This window comes from Stegastes partitus, unplaced genomic scaffold (assembly GCF_000690725.1).
Source record: "Stegastes partitus isolate 25-593 unplaced genomic scaffold, Stegastes_partitus-1.0.2 Scaffold216, whole genome shotgun sequence".
Classification (NCBI taxonomy): domain Eukaryota; kingdom Metazoa; phylum Chordata; class Actinopteri; family Pomacentridae; genus Stegastes; species Stegastes partitus.
This window is the reverse complement of record NW_007577947.1, coordinates 564204-588062: the sequence shown is the minus strand read 5'-3', so window position 1 is coordinate 588062 and position 23859 is coordinate 564204. Positions and strand designations below refer to the sequence as shown.

The 23859-nt window shown below is 44.6% G+C and overlaps 1 protein-coding gene across 1 annotated transcript in view; it reads right to left on the bottom strand.

The window, feature by feature from the left end:
• Positions 1–23859, bottom strand: part of LOC103356729 (roundabout homolog 1) — a 123725-nt gene that overhangs the window by 32398 nt on the left and 67468 nt on the right. The window contains exons 3-4 of the mRNA XM_008280981.1: positions 6228–6385; positions 1026–1146 (exon numbers count right to left, since the gene is read on the bottom strand). Of these exons, the coding sequence (XP_008279203.1) occupies positions 1026–1146; positions 6228–6385 (279 nt within the window). The remainder of the gene's footprint in view (positions 1–1025; positions 1147–6227; positions 6386–23859) is intronic.

Sequence of the window (23859 nt, the reverse complement as noted above, 5' to 3'; positions counted from 1 at the left end):
GCTTTGTGCTCTACAGTTAAAAATCTAACTGAAAATCGAATAAAACCCAATGGAAAAATGCTTTCTTGGAAGTAAGTCTGGTTTTAAGAATTTAGTTTCAGGTCAAGTGAGGTGTCATGAAATGAAAACAAATAAATGTAGTGAAATAATGATGTAGTTTCCAAACTAATTTCTGGTTAATGACACACAAAAATGCAGTCTGAAATACAGACATGAGTCACAAAAAACCCCCCACAGATCAGCAAACACTAACTGCTTTGTGCTACACGATATGGCTTTAATTACACAAGACAAGACAATAAATTAATTGATGACAGGGCACAGCGTAACCCCTGACACAGAAAAGCTTTGTCATCTTGTTAACCTTCTCACCCTGAAGTCCTCTGAATCTCAGAGGTCCCCCAAACCCAAATCTGTTGCTTTTTATTTTCACGAAGGCTAAAACAAAAATCATAGCTCTCAGCCTCTCTGGACACATTCCATCTGATGGGATACCGGCCCTGACGACTAACCAGCATGGTTTATAATTAACCAGGGTTTCTGGGTTATGACACTCACTCAGACGGTTTTCCTTATTTGTTCTTGATTTATTTCAGTTTAATTATTTATCTTGATGAAATGGGCTTTGTTGTCTTTCTTCCTGACAGGTTATAAGACGTCTCTGAGGAGAGGCGCTAAAGGAATCGAAAACATCAGGAGTCTGGACGTGCTCCCTGCTGGGGACACGGGAGAGTATTAGGGGTCGGAGGTCAGCCACGGTGAAATAGGGTGCAGCTGGCTGAGAAGCTGCTGGAGAGAACCTGAGATTCATAGTTTGGTGTGAGAATGGAGGTCATCTCACACTCTATCTGATAAAGGTCACCGGCACCATTTAGTACCCTGGGAGATAGACGATCGAAGCTTAACATCTGGATCCTGTTTTTTACTGCAGACAAACGGCAAAAACGTGTTTGTGCATGTCTATGAGGTCGCCTGTGAGACGACAGATTGAGGTACTCAATGAGAGAAAAGAAAGGGTTAATTACCGAGCACTGTCAGCTCTGCTATTTCGCTTTCACGTTCTCCAACCATGTTTGTGCCGACGCACACGTACTTCCCAGCATCGGTCTTCCGGGCATTTGTGATCATTAGCTTCCCTCCACGTATCTGAAAGAATTACAAAAAAAAAAAAGAGGTGAGAAGGCTAAACACGGAGAAGAAAAACATTAATATTAGAGCCTGAGAGACACTCGGGGCCTGTAGTTGACACAGCATAGCTCAAACATTACAAAACACTTCCTGAATGTTCTCAACAATGCCTGTGAGCATTTAGGTACCAAAACACCATTACAGCAGCATCATAAAATGTACGCACGAACACATAATGGGTTGATGCTAAAGAGTGTTTTATTGTGTTTTTTTGCTCTGAGCTTGAGACCAACTGGGCTACTTTATCTGTTTTGTGTTGCTCCCAGGCAGCTTCCATCACTATCAGCTGGTCTGTTGCTCCTCAGGGTGAGACACTTTCCCAGTCCAACACAACCGCAGGTCCCTGAGGTAACACCTGAGGCACTGTTGGACTGCAAGCGTTTTTCCAGTCATCTCCAAGCGCTTCACGACAGCTCTGTCTTTTACTGAATGGGGAATGAGGGTTTTGTGCATTTTTTTTTCCTACTGTGTGCTTACAAGAGAGAGCAAGTGAACATACTGTACACTCAAGTGCACACACACACACACACACCCAGCTGTAGGTGTGTGTTTGTCCAGGTGAATGTCATGTCTGTTATTTCCCAGGGCTTTGATTACAGGCCAGAGGAGATGCTTTGTTCTCAGGCAGTCAGAAAGGCAGCCCCGGCCCCAGCACAGGCCTCTCAGCCCTGCTCTCAGCTGACAGCCATGCCAGTCAGCACCGACGCAGACAATAGTACGCTGCACCGGTGATCTCTGTGCCTTGATAGAGCTCAAGGTTTTAAATGCACACATGAGCCTGCAAGACCAGGACCACCCCCTGCAAGCATGTAATCGATACCCTCATTAGAGAGCCACTGACAGAGAACTTGACACACAATATTGCAAAAATCTGCTTTACCCATGACTACCATGTTAATCCCTCTTACACGTGTGTTGGCTTGCATGCCACGATGTCTCCGTTAATCTACATCACTGCACTTCACGTTCTCATACAGTACGTTTTCATCAGTTTTTATGAAGTGGCCTGGGTAAGTCTTAAGATTCTTCAAGGACAACTTGGACAACGGGCACATTCTTTAGGTTCTGAGGCATTCCTCAGCCCTTCACTCCTGTTTAATATTCATGGTAAAGCAGGAGGCAGAGGGACTTGAAGAGGCTGTGGAAGGCTGGTTTATTTAGGGCACCCTGTGGTGCTGGAGGGGTTTGAAGTATCATTATGTTACTGTTTGTTTGAAGAAAGGCTTAACAGCTAAAACACTGTGACACTCACAAAGGCCCAAGGTCAGGGCAGACCATGCAGCAGAGAAAGAGGGGGGTGCACTGTTGGTTCCACAGGGCTTTGACATGAGGATCCATTTAAGGCCCCGTCCACTCCATCCATATTCCTACCACTGTGTTTCTGTAGCAGTTTCCCATTCTCCACAGGCATATTTGGAGTGCCAGAGCAGCAGGGACTCTGAGAGCTGGCTAAAGTAAATGAATGCAGCAGCGGTCCTCTTTTTCTCTGCATGCATATCCTCTCAACACAACACAGTGCAGTGCACAGGCTGCTGAAAGCCCCAACAATCTGACCATTATCCCTGCATTACAGGGAGATGGCTCTATCCTGTTGCCTTTTGTCTCGTGTCATTTGGCAATGCTGATAATGCAAAAGCCTCCATTCAACACCAACTCTGTTGGTATTCACACAGCAGTTCATTTTCCAGGCTGATAATTAGCCACAACTACTGCACAAAAGAGGAAGGACAATGTGCTGCATTTTAGCCATTTATGATGCTGCAGACAGACTCTTGCTCCAAGCAGACAATGGTCTGGGCTTAAATACTGGGATTTTTTTTTTTCCTTTTTCTGTTTATTTATCCTTCCCTCATTGTCCCTGAAAGACCAGTTGGACAAAGTTGGGAGGAACGTGGCCAGCTGCTGCTAGCAGCACACCAGCATTACAGACCAACCTCACTTTTTATGGCTCTGTGGGAAACCTTTTACAAATGCCCCACATGAAGTCATGAATATATGCGACAGGGCACACAGCAGGCCATTGGTGTTTACACACAGCTGACTAAAATAGACAGAAAAACACAAGAGTTGACTTTAATATTTCTTTCCCTCTGAAGTTTGCTCCCTTCTTTTTAATGCCGTGTCCAGAAAATCCAAACCATCGCATGCCAGTAACGTGCAGTGTGGAGAGAAAATCCCCACTGCAGGTGGTTTGGGACCTTGCTCTGATCACCAGAGATCACCAAGGAGACTGCACGTTCCAGCATGTCGCACGGTAGAAGAAATGGACCAAACATAACGATGCCGTCTGGATGGAGGGGGGGACCTTTGACGAGCTCAGCTGTTCATCACATTAAAAAGATTTGCTTCCCCCTTTACAGTCCTATATTCACTCAGAAGAAATTTACTGGACCATAAACAAATTCTGGACAACGCCCTGTGATTGTCCTATTTCTAATACAACTTGATCTGCGGTCATTTTTCCACAGGACACTGTTCAGACTCCCATCTGTCTCCACAGTTGATTACACATATTTAGGTGGTCGTACATGACGTCTAGCACTACTTTTAAAGTGGTCATTTGGGAACACTCAGTCTGTGAGGTTTTGTGCTTGACAGGAAGTTTACAGTGAGCAACACCAGCTGGTCCAAACTCTGTTTCAGTTCCACAGAAGGCCCAACAGTGCTGCAGGCTACAAGGACGCAGCTCTGAGTCATTTAGCCTGTGCTACAGCGGCAGTATTCACAGCGTTTACTCAAAGGATTTCACCCATCAGCGCACAAAAATCACATATACAACAGTGAGAATAAGTCCACACTTCCTCCGTGAAAGAGGTGGCATAAGTGCATTCCAGAAATAATTTATATACAGCAGAAACAGAGTGTGTCTGTGTTGTGTTTAGAGCGGGAAGTGTTATTATGGCAAAGGACATGGGTTAAGAAGCGATGCATTGCGCGGCGATGAAACAGGACTGCTTTGCCTTCAGAGTGCTTTGTCCTTAATCCTTAACAGTTAACAGCATGAAGTAGTTTGTCACGAGGTGATGAACAAAACTAAAAGTGTAAATAACAAATGATGAAATGACCCAACATGAATAGTTCTGATGTCAGTTTATGAGAGAATAGGACGGCGCATTTTGCTCTGTGCACACGTATGTGGCTGTTGTGCATACATAGAACTTATAGGCATGATATGAATGTGTCAGTATCACATGAGACTGTAAATTCCTGCAGTCAACAAGAGTTCACCATGTGTTGTCATGCTTATCAGTGACTGACTTAACTCAGGGACAGATATGATTTAATTCTCATTAAAGTAGATTATTCGCTTGTTTCTTTCAATTATGCTGCTCAGCGCCCAGACACGGACTCTTAATCTTCTGCCTCTGCAGCTTAGAAGAAAACAGAGACAGAATAGTTGCCGTGTTGAGTTTGAATTGCATTAAATTCTTGATGTGTCCAACCTCTATTGGCCTTCACTGTGCAAAACTGTGTTTTCAGTTCTCTGGTGAAGTCAACCACCGGTGATAAATCAGTGTTCTGACTTGCCCAGAAATGAAAACGTACTTTGCACAACTCGCCCAGGCTGGTTTCCACCACTATGCTACTGGCATACAGAGCGAAACATCTTTATTAGTACCTTATATTTATTATCTGGTCAAGATTTCACTTTCCATGACTGCAACGTGAAGTTCGAACATCGTCAGCACTTGGCGGGCCAAAGCATTTCACTGCTCAACCATTACACAGCGTGCAGGCAGAACCTTGAAACTTCACATGTCAGACTGGTCAAATGTGATCCAGACCCACAGCTAACTACTTCCTGCTCACTAGCTGCTGGTGTTAGCGAGTGCTCAGTGAGAACATTGACTTCCCTTATGCTCAGGCTCAGATTACATGAGTTCTAAAGTCGTGACAGATTTTGAAGTCTGGTTGCATCACACACACGAGGAGAAACTTAAGATATTTTTCTCTCTCGTCTCAGACATGCAGACAATACAACATTTTAAAATAGTGGCACACCACACACTAGAGGATATTGTTGAGATTATTGTGCCAGAGGAAGCAATCAGGAAGCAATGCAGCACTTTATGTGATCTCACGGGAAAACAGATGTAAACAAAAGGGAGACTGTTGCAACAGCTCGGTGTGATGCTAATAAGACATTGTATTGAGAAAAAAAACAAAACAAAACCAGACAGCTAAATGACAAGTCTTGAAGGGAAAATGGTTGAGGAGTTTATTTGTATGCTTCCTACTGCACGCCTCAAGGATGAACCTATGAGCAGATTAGAAGACTTCCGACTGGACCTGTAATATTACCAAATAATCTGGGCTGAACATCAGGTTAGGTCAAAGATTTCTCCTCCGATTATCAGAATCCTGTCAGAGCCTGACATGATGCACACATTCAACCCAAATAATAAAACACAACTAAAAGTCTCTTCCAGCTCAAGAAAGACTGCCACAGACACACAGTTGCGTTTGGTTGAAGCAGTGTGAGCCATGATTATTCAAGACGTATCTTTAGTAAGCAAGCACGTAGAGCTGATTGATACTGTCGTGCTGGCCGTGCTGCTCTTTTAATTAAAGCTGAATAATTGGTGGGTTCGGTGTAAATCAAAAGTGGATAGTTGTCCAGATTCTGCAGCCGCTGCTTGCTGCTGAGTCCAGCTTTCTCCTCTTTGATTCTGGTCAGCTCATTCCTCCCTTCTGATCCACGCTCGTCCTGATTGATTTCATCAGCAGGCCGTCCCTAATCAATGCACTGCTGCTGACTAATGGAGCAAGACTAATTCTATACCTCAGTTATTAAGGGCTGTAGCCACCAGAGTGGGCTGTTTTGGGTTTGGGAATGGCTATGTGTGGATAATGAGCCAAACAGATCAATCTTTCAGCAAACTCTGAAGTGGTGGTAATGACTTGACCTGCATCACTGGGTCATTCCATCAGACACATTTAAACTTGTCATCCTCATATACGAAACAAACTTTAAACATGCTTAGATTACATGTCGGCATTAACAATTTTAATTTGTTTACCGAGAACAGGATACTTACAGTGATCCTTTCGTCTCTGTCGTCGATGTTGGTTCCATCTTTTTTCCATGATATGGTGGGTTCAGGATGTCCACGCGGAGGCTGACACTCCAGGACGGCCGGCTCTCCTGCTGCCACAATCACATCTGCAGGGTTTTGTCTGAAGTCGTCGCGTAGAACTACGAGAAAACAGAAAGAGGAAAAAGGAAAAATTCACTACATGTCAACACGTCCTTAGTTAAAGAAGCAGATGATTTCACTGTTAACAAAAAAAAGCAAAAACACCTAAAGCTGTTGCGACATTATTACAGCTGAAGCTAGTAAAACAGCAGTCAAGGTGTTTTAACACACATAATTAGTTGCGCATGGATGACAAAATGCTGCTAACATATCGCTACACGATTCAGGGTACAGTATTGGCAGAATGAAAAACACATGTACGGTGAAGGCTACTGCACATACTACACATATACAGCTTCAGTTTTTAATGACCTGCTTTCTCCCACATGACCTTACTGTCAATACGCTTTACAGCTACAATGAGGAGCACATATTTGTGGCCACCAGCATCTCTAACAGCGATGACCTTCCTTTTTGTTGACTGAACCACACAGACCTACATATAGTCACGCACACACACACTTGCCAGTACAGGCCGATCATCACCTCTCCATCATCACTTCCTCATCTCTCGCTGACACTCCATATTTACATCCCCTCCGCTCACACGCCCGCTCTGCCTTGACATGGATAAAAATCTACATTAGATCCAATCTACCATTCCCCTCCTGGTAAGGACTTTGGTAGGATATGATTCTTATTTGCATTGATTTCCCCCGCTGGACGTGCTTTAAAAACGATGACACAGCCATAGATTTTCATTAGCGGGCTACAAGAGTTCCGCGGCTTCTCATTTTTTTTTTAGGTCGAATTTGTTGATACAAATTTGATACTGAAGAAATGTGAAAAGATGAACGGAGCAATTCGGATTTTCATATTGAGCTGAACGCAAAATTACAAATCCAGCCTCACCTAAAATCATTAGTCTTCGCCCGGCCGCCTTATCAGAATATCACATTAATATCATTACTAACCGGCAGCTGCAACAAAGCAGATCAATGCATGAGCACCTTGTGAGGGGGCAGAGGAGGAGCAGCGTATCACTGCACTCCATATCTGCAGCGTTAAAGATAAACTGGAGGTTTATTGAGAGGGGAAGAAAGTAATGAAAAAGCAACAAGCTCCTCTTCTGCAGACAGTGTGCCAGTAATCATTTTCCCAGCTCCACTGCATATACATAGAAAACATATGAAAACAGGGCTTGTATTCTGAAATTCAGGCCACACACGGAGTATGCAAGGTCAGCACAGTTTGAACAAATGCATTGCTATTTTTTTTTTTTTTTTGCATGTATGGTAAAGTAATTGTGATTTATTTTGTGTGTGTTTTGGGGATAAAAGTGAGCTTTTGCAGTCTATTGTCTCACGCTCCTCAGCTCGCTCTCAAGTCACCTCAGTCACAGATCAAAGTGGAGCTCGCCGAAGGACCCCTCACCTACTGACAGCCTACAAATTCCTGGCTAAACCCTTTAAGCACTTAATTAGTCATTGGCAAACCCAGATGCAGCTCTCTGCTTCTTGTAAAGTCGAGTTTTCAATCCAAAAAGCGGTTGTTTTAGAGGAAGATGGGCTGTAATGTCCTCCCCAGTCTCTCGGCACAGCTTCAGCATCGGACAGTATTTATCAAAGGCAAAGCAAAAAGAGTCCTTTTGTGACTCATATTCTGCTGCCACCGTTGAGGAGGAGGCGCAGATATCCTCACAGTGTGCTGCACACAAAAGCAGTTACGTGTGTGACCCCCTTCGCTTTCCGAACTCCCTCTGATCCGTCTCAAAGTCGGCGGCTGTGCAGCTGTGCGGTGAGTTCACTTTGTGCGCTTTAAAAGCAGATCTAGTCGTCCAGGAATTTAAATGTAAACACCAAACATCCGATCCATTAGAGCCCGAGCCGCATCTGAAGAAACTCTGTCTCCATTTGTATCCGCAAAGCCAACGTGCTCTGAACAGGGTTATTGTAGAAGTCAGCCTGGAGCTTCAAGGTGAGCCAAACATTGAAGGGAGATGTTGTTGTCAGCCGTGGCTCAGATAATAACCAAAATTGCTGCTTTTTAAAAAATGTTTGGACATCTGTGTTATTATTTCTACACCTGGTAACATGTAGAAATTTGGAGACAATGAGCGTCATGTTAGTCAAAAGCACGCGCTATTAAGTAATCAAAAATAAAGAGTTTTCTATTTCTCCTTCGTGGCTAATACAGAACCTATAATTAATGCTTGGTTGAGCGAGCTCAGTTACTTTAACTGGGACATTAATTGCACGTCGTTTCCTCTCAGTGGGTCTCTGCCTCCCCTGCTGGCCTCACTGTAACTCTTTCAGCTAACATTCATATGCATCTGTCCCTCTGGAAATGAAAAAGGGATATGTGAAGAGGAAAAGACTTTGAAAAAAAAAAAGAGAGAGAGATGCTGTATTGACTTGTTGGAGGCCCGCGGGAGAGCTGGCATCATTCAGTGTTTATACCAACAGCGCTGTGACCTCCACCCCTCCTCAACAGCACTCACTCCCCCCACCTCGCTGCCCTCTCTCCTCCTCCAACCCAACACCTCTTTGTTATAAACACAGCTGAGTGCAGCGCAGCAGACAGCCCTGAACATCTGCGTAGTGGAAAACAAAATCCTCTGGGATGGAGGCAGAGTGAGGAAGAGGGAGACGGAGGCAGCCAGACAGACAGACAGACAGACCGGCAGGCCGAGATCTGGATGGGGTACAAAGCCCCGACTCTTTCGCCAGAAGCCCTGTCAGATGCAGAGCTGTGGCGGTTGCCTCTGGCCCCCTCGGTTTAAATAAGGCATCCAGCGCTGCTCCGTCCTGTATGCATACTGCATAAGGCCCGGCTCGCCCTTACTGTTGCTGCTCTGGGACCCAGAATTGGTTTAAAAAAAAAAAAAAATTGCGAGGGAGGCTCTCACACTGTGTTGTCCTGAAAGTGTGTGTGTGGTGGTGTGGTCTGTATCTGTGTTTGGGATAATGAGCCTACTCTACCATTCTGTCTCTCTAGTGAGCCTGCAGCTGTCCCCTAGCAGATAATATTTCCTGGGCTATTAACAGGGAGGCCAAACTCAACGTGTGTGTGTGTGTGTGTGTATGTGTGTGTGTACAGAGAGATTTTCAGTTTGTAGCTTAATATGTGGAAATGGGCCAAAGTCACAGGTCCCAGCATGAAGACGCCTTTTTGTCCGTCCCTGGATTTGCTCAAATATGCTGATGATGGGATGGAACAGAGAGGATATCCGGACCTGGACAGATATCAGTTTGCTTTGTCAAGGTAAAGGGATCTATTCTGCATTTCTTCTTTTCAGTGGCGTAAGAGCAAAACACATACTATCTCATCTAGCGGACAGGCCTCGCTGACTGTGCACAACACAACCAAGTCTACTGAAGCAGAGGTTTGGTTTGTAGTGGCACACATCTGTTGGGCTCTGCCAAACCCCGTCTAACCACACTCTCCTGTACCGTGTAGTGCACTGCTCCTCAGGTCCACAGTAGCAAACTGGAGCCGCGCTGATGTAATTAGCTGCCATCATTTCTTACATCCAAACCCTGCCTTAAAGGTCAGCTGAGATGGCCGCACTCAGCTTTGAAAACTCACAGGTTCATCACCCCAACAAGCTATCCCTCTGTGCACCCACACATTCGCACACACACATGCACTCACACACTCACACACACACACACACAGGCAGTCTTTTCCTCAGGAAATTGAAAACAGATGTTTAAATGTCAAATTAAAATGAGATTCCCGTGCTGCCCCTCCAACATTAATGAAAATGAAGACTTAATGCCACACACAAGTCTGGGTGGGAAGATCAGATGAGCTTTGTTCTGAGGAAATTAAACCAAGTAAAACAAGCTCCCCGCAAATCTTTGGAAGGATACAAAAACAGACCCACGAGGGAATTAAAGGTTTATCAGAAGGCACCCCGAGTCAATCCTGCAGAGACACAGAGCGCAGCATGGGTCTCGCCTTTGGCTTTGGATTTTTCCTTGAAACAGCGTGGACACGGCGAGCCCCGTAATACAAGCAGAATGAATGATAAGGCCAGAGAAAGGGAACTGAAGAGAGGAGGAGGAGGAGGAGGAAGAACAGCAGAAGCAAAACAAAAAAAGAGAATTCATTCAATATATAATGCAAGATCGCTTCCTTTTTGTCTCTCCTCCTGGTTTCCTGAAGGTAGTTCAACTTTATTTGCTTCACAAGCTGTACCGATGTCAGGCTATCGGGGATCAAACATCATAAAATATTATCTGAGGATATTAGGCAGGGATGAATGCACAGTACAACAAACACTAAGAAAATACCAAATGGCTAAGCAGCCCCAGATGTTCATGCTTATATGTGACTGCTTAAAGCCTCAGCTGTAGTAAAATTGTTCTTTCTCTTTCATTCATGTTACTTTGCACAGCAGCAGCAGTATTTACTGTCCAGGCGTCTATGACTCAGTAATGACATGTTAATGTCCCTGTAATAACAGAATATTAAAAAAAAAAAAAAAGGTCACAGTGTGGAATTTAGAAAACTGTTGCATATTCAACATATTAATATCTGCCCTGTTCTGGTCAAAAAAACAGATTTATGTGCATTAAAATGGGGCTTACATTGGATGAGCTCCTTTCCAGTCCATTTGTACTTACTGTACAACATAATTCCTCCGCCCCTTCATGGGTGTTGTTTATGCCATGAGCAAAAACCTGCCTTATTCACCGTGTAGCTGTGTTGCAAGCTTCTATACTCTTCACCTTCCCTCCAGTTCTGTCCTGTGAGACAAACACCTCCCTCAATGTATCTCCCACTTTGTCTTTAAATTTCTCTCTCCCCTCTCAGTATTTGACCCCCTTATCTTACCTCTGTCTCGGCTCACACACATTGAGCAGCTCACATCAAAAGACGGGCTCATAGCAACGGTGTGTTAACCCATGGCACTCTATTGCAAAGGCTGTTGTAGGTGGATAATTTGCCAGAGGCGCGCGTACAGTGTGTGTGTCTGTTTGCGCGGCATAAATCTGTAGTTTTGCTGGTGGGTGTGAAGATATAACAGGACTCCTGCTATATTTCGGAGAACCGCGGCCTCCCCCCTCCTTCTTGTCCCCCCCCTCTGACCCCACAACCAGAGAGAGGAGATTGGACACAGCAGACCTCCTCGCTCTTTCTCAATCTGGCTCTCGTTCCTCTGCTCTGAGCTCATGCCCCCTTGCCCACCCTGCCGACACTCTATCCTATCCAGCAATCTGGCAGCTTGCATGCTGCACTGACCATGGCTGTAACACTGCCCGGGACACATGATTATAGATATAAACTTCACAGCTATGCACACATACACAAATACTGAGATAAAAACTGACAAGCGGGGAAGTTGTAAATAACGTCACAACAAAGTCATCGCACAATTTCCTGTCCGCAAAGTTTTGTTCTTTCAGGATTTAATTTATAGGTGTTTGAATTCTGTATTTGTAAATCATTTAGAAAACAATAGACGCACTCGAGACAACCGTGACATTCACTGTGAGGTCACATCTGCGGAGTCACATCGGTTAAAAAACGCTTGACAGCCTAAGTGCCTGTTTGACCACAAAATATCTCGTGGAAACCCGTAAATATGTCAGCAGGAGCAGACGGACTGTTACCCCCGCTGGCCTTTAGGGTTTGCACCTGCACGGCCTGGGTGTCATGAGGTCATTGTGCTGACTCAGATGTGATGTCATGTCACTGAACGGAGACAGAACTAACTCCTGTAAACACACAGAGCTTGAACAATAAACTACGTGAGTTCATTGGTAAATAAACAAAACGCAGACATGTGCCTCTCGACTCCACTCGCGATAAAAAAAACATGAAGAAACGCTGCAGTTGGAGATCAGACGAGATCGTGACACCGTGTTTTCATCGGAAATAAATGAGCGCATGTTCTATTACGGATACAGATGTAAACCACGCCATGTAGGGAACTGGACCGGGCCGGCCCTGCTGATGTGTGTGTGTGTGTGATGAGCGAATTGCAAGCGGGGTGGAGGCATTTACGCTGCGCAGTGCCAGGTGATTACAGCCTATACCTGGCACTGGCAGCGCAGGCAGATGGCTGTGTGGACCTTTCAGTGGCACCGCAGAGGGCATGTCTGCACTCGCTGTGTCCCAGAGAGGCTGCCGAGTGCAGAGGGTTCAATCTCGGTGCTTCATCCTCTGCGTTTTACACACACACACACACACACACGTAGCCCTCATGCGCATTAGTATCCAGCAGCAATTATGTCTGTACATAAAGAAACACAAACATCTGCACACACACACACACACGCACGCACACACACGCACGCACACACACCACATAAAGGAAATTCTGCCCCACAGCCGCGCAGACAGAGAGGCCATTGAGTGCCTGTGTTTGTTTAAATGGTCATAAGTCTTCTCGTCAGGCTCGGAGAGAGAGAGAGAGATGGCGTTTGGCGAACACGGCGAAAGGCACAGAGGGCAGCGGGGAGGCAGGTTTATGTGAGTGACTGAGTGAGTGAGTGACTTGGCACCTCATAGTTCAATAAACAGTGCCGGTTTGATTGGAGTGGTGGGTGAGCAGGAGTTGGACTAAAATAAAGAGTGTTTCGAGTGCCGGGGCTGCACAGGCAGGAATGTTAGAGGGGAGAAAAAAACACACACAGCTGAAGCACTGCTCTCTCTCTCCTAAAAAATGTTGTAAAAAGGTAAAAAAAAAAAAAAATACAAATCCCATAAAATCCTGATAGGAACACCCGCCAACACAATGCAAAATCTGTAATAAACATCTGTACTGGATTATCACATTTGAATTTAATGATTTAAAAAGACATAGAGGAGCCATTTGTGGATTTGTGAGCTTCTGACAGATCAACACTCTGTGTACATGCAAAAGTGATTTCAAGGCTGTTTTGATTCCAGAGGAGAGACTGTTACCTGTTTTGGAAACACAGAATCAAACGTGGCCGTGACTAAATGCACTCAGACGCATATAGTTTCCTCATTAGGTGCTGGCAAAGGTAAATATAAAATTCCACATTTACACAGGGTAAACCTGATGCCACTGGAATTTATCCTGTTTCCATTCTTTGAGAGTGTTTGAGAGGAGTTTCACAGCGCAGTAAAATAATAATGAGGAGGGAGAAAGGTGGGAGAAGCAGGTAAATAAACATACTTTACAAGTAGAGAATTGCACTGCTCTTGCGACAAAAGATGACTTAACGACTATAGCAACAGTGCAGCAGTCAACAGAGAACTATCTGTGTGTTTATATTACGTCCTCATTTGGCAAGCCAGTTTGGACTGGGTTCTACTTTTAGACGCAATCGTGTAGGCTGTATGAATAATCCCTCTTTATAGTGTTTTCAATCTTGTCTACAGGTGGAGCTCTGCTGCCTGTTCCAGTATGAAGAGGAGGAACTGAGAACCTGGGTAACTTAGCTCTCACCACTCACTGTATCGCCTCGAGCCTGCAGCTCTCTGCATGCAGATACAAAAGAGCAGATGTAACACTATCATACACACAAACAGGTACACCTGTACCGTGTGCTCGCTCATTCTTTGACTCTTTCTCCCTCTCAAACAACAGAGGCAGCGCGGCTCCGTTCACAGCCTTTCTGCCCTCTGTGGACTGTTGAAGGTTCCATAATGAGCTTCTTGCAAACACACGTGTAGACGATATACACACAGCGAAAAGAGATTATGGTGTCCAAGCACATCTCGAAGGTATAAGAAGACAAATGTTCTACGTAGTTTAGAATATTACACAGAAACTCTCCACATTCTGAGAAACATTGTTGGTTTTTGGAAAACTTAAAAGGGCTCAAAACATGTTTCAGAATTTGATATCTACACTAATACACAATATCTTCCTCTAAGTATGACATGTGTCTGTTATATAGAACGATTGCTGACATGCTTCAGAGTAGGTCTGAAGTCTTTAAGGACTATTTTCTACTAAGAAAACTTGGAACATGTAGGTTTTGTGGATTAGACAGAGTAATGGGGACAGTAATCCTGGAAAGAGATGATGCTGTTGAATTTTTAAAATGAAATTCCTTAGTGCTGTGAGTCATAAACAAGATTCACTTTCTTCGTGTTGGGGTACTGGCAGAAATCTCAGATGGATTTTTAAAAATCTACAACCTGCCATCGGCTCGGCTAGACGCTGATTACTGAGGATATATGGGTTTTTTTGCAGCTTGGGTGAATGACCTTTAATGAACTCTTTCCATTTCTTTGCCTCTATACATTTCACTCCTCTCTCACTGCTCTCCTCTCAGCCTGTATTAAGTCTAGACTGTGCGAGTCAGTCTGAGTCTTCACAGTGTAATGGGATTTTACACAACACAGAACTGGTGAGGATATGCAGATCGCACATTTGTCACCACAGAATGCTCATTACAGTAAATCCCTTTACCTCCAGAAAAGCAGGCGTAAACACGCCAACAGCCATGGAATATCTTTATCCACTTGTGCTTAAATCCCTCTATGTGTTTTACACAGCTCAGCTCACATTGTGTCAGTTATGCTTCCTGACAATATCTCACTGTGAGCTGCCCTCCCATCTGTGTGGCCCAACCAGCTAACCCTCTCCCAGCATCTGCAAAGATGAGGACCTTATTAAAACAATCTTACCAATTAACATTCCTGGCCCTGGGAGCCCCATCAGCCCTCCCCCTGCCCCTCCTGATCTGACCCCTCCTCGGCTCCATTATGACAAAGAAGCTGTGTAGGTCCCAGACCGGCCACGGGACCCGAGAATATGAGTGAAAGGGGAGGTGAGGCAACTTGTTTTCCTTCCTGCGGAACCGAGATGTGTGTGGTTGTCTGTTTTTACATGTGTGTTTATTGTGTGTTCATCTGTGCAGCATGTGTGTGAGACGAACAGAGAGTGAAGGAGGGAGAAGGAAGATTCAGTAAATAGATAAATGAATTAGTATCAGTCGGGACAGCACAACCGTCACAAATGCTCCTAATGTGATGTGACATGCAATGATACGGACTCATTTGCACAGGGTGCAACTCATGATCCCGGGCAGGAAGGAGTCCTGTAACAGGAGCCTGTCAGCTCGCTAACTCACACCATCGAAGAAATTACATCCATAAACACAGCACGCTTTCCTGCAGAGAGACATTTGACCTGCTGCTTGCCCTCATCAGTGCATTTTGGAGCACAAACATCTGCTGCAAATCTTTTCACTTCTCTGTTATTCCGAGATCTCACAACCAGATAACAGCGCGCTCCCCATTCTCTCGCTCGTCTTCCCAAAACAAGGCTATATTATCGACCAACAGCGGAGACTGATACATTGATATTCTGCAGCGGCGCTATGAAAACAGCACCGAGGCAGGGGGAATGAGATCCTGGTGTGGAGCATGAGATGAGACATTTACAATAACTGAGGCTCTGGATATGTTTCATGTCAGACTTAATGGAAATCACAAACATTGTAGGACTCCTGCTCGCCACTGCTTAGCTGGACCCTCCACTGGTTGATGTATTACAAATTGCACCGCTGCAGCATGGCGGATTCTCGTATGTTTGAGTCCGTGTGCAAGGAGGTGTGTTTGCTTGTGTTTAACTTTTTCCCAAATGACTACGCTGCCAGTCTGTTTGGACTAAGCCATATTAATGCATGCTTAATGAGATCCAGTGGACATGCGGTGTGCGGATGTCTCTGCAGCGCATGTCAAACAAACTAATTCAAAGCAGGAAAGCTCAAAGTCTCCCTTTCATGTTAAATTGGCGCAATGGAACTTTTACCCAAATACACTTAGTTTCCAATGAAAGTCTAATTTGATAGAGGTTTAGGAAACAGTAGGAGTGAGCGATTGTTGCGGAAAACAGTGTGTCTTGGTTGGGACGGGACCATAAACTGGGATTACATCAGCGGCTGTTGCGGAGGTGACTGGGGAAGAGTAATATGATAGCGGCTGTGTGGAGGGAAACAGGCAGGCGCAGAGGAAAATGGGGAAGGAAAAAACACAAGGGGATCCAATGTAATGTTACAGCAGATCCCTCAGCCTTTCGTCATGGCCACTTTCATTTCCACCATCCTGATCCCTCTCCAATCACTTTACCAGGCACAGGGGAGACAGGGAGAGGAGGGAAAGGAAGGGAGGATGAGGAGGGACAAAGAGAGGAAGAGGGCAAGTAGAAGTGGTGAAATGGAGGGGGGGTCCTCCTCCAGAGATATAGGGCACAGGAATGTTAAAGAGGGTGAGACAAAGCAAATAAGGGCACTGGTATCCAAACATGTGCTGCAGCTCCAGAGGGGCACATCTTTCTCTGATCAGTTGCCGTCCTCATTTCAATGGTTTCCACATGGACCCTAAACTCTCCCAGATGGACCCTAAGAAGATGAAAAGATGTCGATATCCCTATCTAAGAGAGGGATCTGTTACAGTGGGAAGTGATACTGAAAGGAACGGATCGAGGGAATGCCGTCAGATACGGTGTGCCAGAAAGAAATATAGAGCTGAAATTTCATCTGGAGCACTTGCCTACCAAGTGAGTGCGTACTCCTGTGCGATCACTGCCAAACACTTTGGTGCTATAGCTTTTCACTACACTTGTCAACTTGTCCAACATGCAATATCGAGCATCGCTGATGCCAAGGAGAAAGTTTTGTAAATGTGCCAGAAATTACCCTGATCCCTGTGAAATTGACACTGTGTAAGGTTTCAAGACCCGAGTTAAGTCCCGGATTTTCCATCTTTAAATTTTCATTAAATGGGGCAACAGACAAAAGAAATATTTTGTCATAGTTTTTCTCCTTTTGTTTTATGGGATACTTTGCTACTGTTAACATGCCCGAAACATCCTAGTGAGCTGATTTATGACGCCTCTCCCCAGGGTACAAAGCCAAGCCCGGCAGCGGGGGAAATTTAAGGCTACTGCACCAGCTCGACTCACAGAGGACTCTAAAATATCTGCTAGATTTATAGAGGTGGGAGAGAAATCTTTTCCTCCTCTGAGGTACAGCGTGCCTCTTGCGTAGACTCCCTGAATTCGAACTTGGCAGCCTGAGACTCGCCTGATGAATAGAGAGGAGTGTCAGGGTGCTTTCTGTCCAAGCATATTTCGTGTGGCGATCTTGGCTTCTTATCCATATTTCAGCTTCAGCTCTAACTACCACTCCTGCACCATTCACAGTCTGTCTCCTCCATCTTTTTATTCTTGGCGATGCTTTCATGATGCTCATCTTTCAAAAGCCACAGAAAGTTTTTTTTTCAATCTAATCCCCAAGTCAAGCAATCTCTGTCTTACGAAACACAGCTAACTCACACAGCTGTCTATTAAAATCACATTGTGTTTACATTAGTCCAATAAAGTTGTGATGTCTCTGTAATGTGACAGGAAGTTAAAAAAACAAACAAACTTGGATGTGATAAAGCTACTACCTGTCAGGATGATGACATGTCATAAGATATTCTTAAAATACAAAATATAAGATTGAAAAATTGCTCTGAGCTGATGGGCAACTGCTGGCTTTACTGGGTGACATTAAAAGAGAATATTAAATACCGGCCTCATATATTTTCAATCCCATCGCCTGCAGCTGTCTCTGCAATACAGTTGGTGATGGGTCTTCAAAACATCGACATCTGAAAAATTAATATATGAACATCTAATCACATTGAAGAACTTTCCTCTGGCAGTTAATCCTTTTGGGAAGAAGAAAAGCCCTGGCAAGGATGGTATGAAACCTATCAAATGTAGAATATAATGAACTTATTAAAGATCAGCCGTTGGCATATTTCAATTTTCTTTTAATAAGGGCAACTTATCCTCCTGGTTCTACCTTCTGTTTTACTTTCATGTCTCTGTTCCCCAGCCTGTTCTGTTAAAGTGTTTGGAAGTAGGAATATTTTCAGGGAATCATTTATTCTTTAAATATTAATTATTTAGCTTTTTTTTTGCCTGTTCTTTTCTTCATCTCTTGCACCGTTTGTCTAAGCAGGTGTCTGCGGAAACAACCACCAGAAGCAGCAACCTGTAGTCCACCGCTTCATAAAGAAATACTGCTCAACGCGGATGCTGTTCCCACCATCGGCAAGCATGTGGTCAGCCGAAAGCCCTCGTGCATCATATACAATTTATTCTGAAAGGAAAAGAGGAGCCCATCTGGTGCGGAGAAGGGGCAGGGAGCAAGGGGGAAAGGAAATTTAAGAACTGGAGGAGAAAGAAGCGGTTGGATGATTTGAAGAATAAGGGAATGCAGGGTAGCAAGGCCGAGCTGTGTTGGGGTAGTGGGAGATTTTTTTCCTGCCAAAGGGGGGATGCAGGAATGCATGAGCTGGACTGCTTAAACACTAACAAGGGTGTTCTGTACAAATCAGGCTATGAATGAGCCAAGATCAGGTGAAATAAGAGCCCATGTGAAGGCCAGTTTAAAACCCTTGGATTCTTTAACAGAAAAACACAACATTCAATTGCATGTGAAGTATAATCCAATAAGAGTTTCAGTATGATGACAGTATGCTAACTCTGCTGCTGTGCGGAGAGTTCGGTGTGTGTTTGCGGTCAGCGGCCATGTGTACAAACACAGCTTTGTGTTAAGAGCTGCCAGGTTGTGTGGTCAGTGGTACATCTCATTAGCACCTGTTGACCCAACTGGTTCACTGTAGTCTCAGAGCGGCGGAGCTGAGGTGTAAAACAAGCAAGAGTGAAGCCAAACACTCTCTGAAACTGTCCCCTGGCGGAAGGAGAAAGAATATGAGATCACCGAGCAGGAGGAGACGAAAAAGCCCCCACAACCATCATCCTCTGCCTCGGTATCTCTTCGACAAACTGCACATCCCCAGTCTGCAGAGGTCAGGACTCAGCGAACAGATAAAACTGGTGAGATAAGAAGTGTCCAACGTGTCTTACGTGGGGAGAAAAATCATCACAAAAAAATGCTGCCACCGTCTCCCCTCTAAGCAAAGCATCAAATAAATCCATGTTTAGTTTCTGCCAGGCCCAAATATGCCAACAAACCCACGATAAGAGGCCCTGCAGCTAAAAAGCTACATTGTGCTCAACAAAGGAGAAAAAAAAAGCAAATCAAGGGCAGGATGTGATGGGGCTTGTTGCCCTCTGGAGCAGCAGATGAGGGCGCTCAGCCTGTTGTGGGAAAGAGCGAAATAATTCAGAGCAGTTCTCTTCATGTGGGTGAGACCTGCCTGGAAGCACGAGCCATATGGGTGACATCAATGAAATGCTCCTCCACGACTTAGGATTTGTCTTCGCTGCTAGTTGCAGGAACTGGACATACCCAGCATGCATGCAGAAGGAATTCAGTCATCAGATTATATACTATCAGTGCAGTTGCTTATTTGATCTTGGTCTTGTGTGGAAGACCAAGCAACATTTTACAGACCTCACAATGTCCCAAAGAAAGAGTGTCATGTTCAGTGACAGTCACCATTTGGTCAACTGCATTCTCCTTTCTGATCACCAGTGTACATCATGCAAGCTATGAAAGATGGGTTAGCTAGTTGTCAAAATATTATGTGGTTTGATCCCAACAGCCTCAACCTCAAAAGAAAATCAAGAATCCTCAGTCCACCTGATTTGCATTTTGCATCTATTTCGGATGAAGCTCACCCACCTGGGCGACATTATGTTGGAAGAAAATCTCTGCTGAACTCTGCACATATTTTAGCCAAAAACAAAACATGACATTCCCCTGTAAACAATTGGATCTGCCCGCAAAAGTTTAGCGCTGATTGCAAACACCACCACCCCCCACAGTCCCAGAGTCCACATGCCTTCTATTGTCTGAGTCCCCTCCATGTCTGTATCTGGGCGAGATAGCATCTCAGCAAGCTCCCTCTCTGTAGATCTCTGCAGCTTTCTGAGGCCTCCGGAGCCTGTGGGAGGCAGCACACCTGCACAACAGACAATAGCAAACGCTCCTATAGATTCTGCTGGTCTTTGAAGTGGCGATGGATGTGAGCTCAATACCCGAGGCCCTCTTTTATCACACGCATCTCTGCGGTTTCGGCGCGCAGCCTTTGTGATGAGAGGCGGCTTTGAGATGAGTCGACCGGAGCTTTTAAGGACATTCAAGTGTTTGGTTGACCAGCCGTTCCACATCAGACAAGGTGTTCACATGAGACGTACACAAAGCCAGGATCTCGAGGACGTCTGAAGGGGGGGGGCACAAGCCGCCGTGTGCATCCAGTGCGGTCGGATCTGCCAAATTTTAGGACCGCAGGTAATTGGCATGAGGTTAGGTATCAAAAGAGAGACGAGGGGAAATCCGCATGTGGGGTAGAAACAAATCATTGAAGATGACCCCGAGAGCTACAGTGTGTTTGGATTGTGGAGGGAAAACACCACTCAGACAGTAGATTCCACACCAAAGCATCACAGCCACATCTAATATCTCAGCCTTCAGTCTGTGGTGTTCGTTCACTGTGTAACAGGCATCCAAAGCATAAACTAGCTGTGAAATATGACATCATAAAAAGCAGTAGGTTTTTTGATTATGAAGAATCTATGAATTATTCAGCGGCAACTGCTGGCAATATATTTTTTCTCTCCATCTAGCTGCTTCCATTCCTATCACATAGCTGTCTCTGTCTGCTTTTTATCTCTTACTGCTGCTCTGTTTAACTTTTTTTTTTTTCATATATGTGTCGTTCTTTTGTCTCATTTGTTCATCTCCCTCCCTTGTTCTCTCATTTCCATCTGCTGGGCTGAGCAGCATAACTGTAGAGTGAAGATGACAGAGCAGGAAAAATGGAGCGGAGTGTGGAAAACAAGTGAGCACAGTGCTGTGAATGACTGGTGCTAAAGTGGACACCTCACCTCTTGACAGCGCTACAACAAAGTCAAGTGAGTGGAAACCCATGACTAGTAAACAGAGACATCCCAAACACGCCAGACGATGTTTCGGTGTCAGCTCTGTCATCATGTGGCTAAAAACCCAGCCAGTGTTGTCCTTACAATCCCAGCGTCTGACCCTCTATCTGTCACCGTCTGTTTTACTGTCCCTCTTTAACTACACACCATCAGCACGTGGCCTTAAAAGCGGCTCTCCTACTGTACATCGCATTGGTTTACTGTGCTTGCCTGAGCGTGAACTGTACCGTAGGAGTCGCTGGGGAATGAACCAGTCACACTCTGTGGTGACAGACAAGGCCGTACAGCATGTCTCCGCACAGCAATGAGTAGTTATGTCTCTGGGGCTCTGTGCCTTGCATTTATACACGCCTACAGTTTAGTGTGCGTCCTGATTTCTGTCCATAACATTCGGCATAAAGAGATTAAATACAGACAGTTCCTGCTAATGAGTCAACTTCATATCCTACTGCTGATGTAACTAATTAAAACCATATAACATCTACAGAACCATGAAATGCTGCAGTGTAACCCTTTGAATCCTAAAACCTGCTTGCACGTTTGAAAATCTTGCTATCCTGGAAAAACAGACAAAATTAACCATCTATCAGGACCAGAAACTGTAAAAACAGAAGGAATGACAGGCTTCTTAACCTGCTGGCAGTCCTTGAACTAATCATGTGCGATGTGCCGTTCTATCAGAGATGTAAAAAAAAAAAGTGTCATTTTATAATGTGCAAACTGTTTACACTAACCAGATTCTTGAAAAAAAAATAAAAATAAATGAGAAAACCACAGTCCTTGACACAACTGAGAAGCTGTCTGGCTCTGCTGCAATAAACAGTAATATCAGACAAATGTAAGTATTAAAATATCAAATCATGTAGAGCCGCTTTTTTTTCCCTCCAGGATTGGTAACACACAGAGGGACGAAATAAATAAATAATCAAAGAAATTCAACTTGAGTTTTTTCCTTTTTTTTTATAATTTTCATAACTTTGTTATCCTGCATTAGAGACATTTTGAGTTCTCTCTGCTATGTTGTTTCCAGAGACGTGCAGGACTTTAAATTGCATTAAAAATAAGTTCACGGTTAGTAAAAATGTGACAAGAGCAAGAAATACCCAGAAAGGAGTTTAGAGGGTTTCGGAGACTTGGGTCAAGGGTTAGTTTATTTAGACTGAATGTTGCTCCTATTTAGACAACACAGCTACATATTTTTCTCTATTTCTACACTGTCAGCAAAGTGACTGAGAAGAAAAGCCAACTCAAATTGTAAAGATAATCCAAATCCAAATTTGGATTTGTGCTCCACTCCTAAATCATGTTTTAGGCGCTTGACTACATAGAATGGGATAATGTTTCGTCTCACACTTCTTAAGGGAAATATAAATGATTTAACTGCACAAACTGAAGCTCTTTTGGCAGCAGGCTGCATAGAGCAAATTCGTTTTAAGCCAGTGTGCATTTGACAAAGCCCACGCACCAGCTTGAACTCTGCACTGAAATGAGTGAATATTTATTTGGCCCGCTTCCAGTTACACTTTTTGGGTTTGCTGTTTAAGTCACCACCGAAATGTGTGTTGTATTTGTTTGTCTAACATTAACGTTTCCAAGTTTTCACTAATTACCCCCTCGTAATAAAAGTGATTACTGGGCCAGATGTTGACCATGAATGTGTGTAATGACGATTATACAAATATATGACTTTGTGCGAAGCATTTGACCTGAGTTGTTCTCGCCTTTATCCTCACTCTGTTTTCCCTAATTCACAAAAACAGAATCGTGGCGTGTCGTTCCAAAACACACAGGCACGAAGCCAGCCAGGGAGGAAGATATACAGTCCGTGAAAACTTAGCTTCCTGATCCAAAACACATTTACTTCTACTTCTTTTCTGTAATAGCTCCAGTAATGAGAAAGTAAATGAAACGATTTCTATGAAGAGACAAAGCACGACTTTCATTAATCAACTAAAAGCCACATGAGTCTTACTTTTCCTTTGTTTCATTAAAGTCTTAACATCCACATGCACGCACACACGTACTGCGTAACACAGACCAGACACGGACGCTGGTGTAAAAACACTGCTGTATCTGTCACTAATGCACTCTAAAGTATGTGCTTGAAAAAGTCACTACTGCTAACAAAAACCAATGTTTAGAATGGCTGAAGTAAGGACTGGCAGTGATCAACTTGAACGGCGCAGCAAGAGCAATCCACGGCCACTCCACATGAGATAGAAGAGCAATGCCCAGGCTGAAGAGGCCCTCCACCTTCTCATCTGTCCACTAAAAGCCCTCTGTCACTGCTTCATGCATGAATCCTCATCCACCCACGCCCCCGTATAAGCCCATAATGAGCCCTGGGCTAATGCATAGAACAACACAATTAAAGTCAAAATGGACAACTCCCCACTCCAGCCCATACACAAGCATGCAGGAGAGCACTCACTGCGCTGATGTGTTTGTGTGTCCTGCGATGTGAGCTTGACCACTCGTGCCTGTGTGTTATGAATGCGTGTGTGTGTTCGCTCTAAGAAGCAGAACAGAGCTGACATCTCCAGCCAGTAGCCCTTTGACCTATGGCCTGAAGGCCCAGCATAAGACAGCAGTGCTGGCTTGCAGTTAGTCCCTCCCTCTGGCACAGAATCCTTGGCAGGTCACCATGAAACACAAAGGCCACAGGCACATGGACCTGATCCAGGATGCCACGCT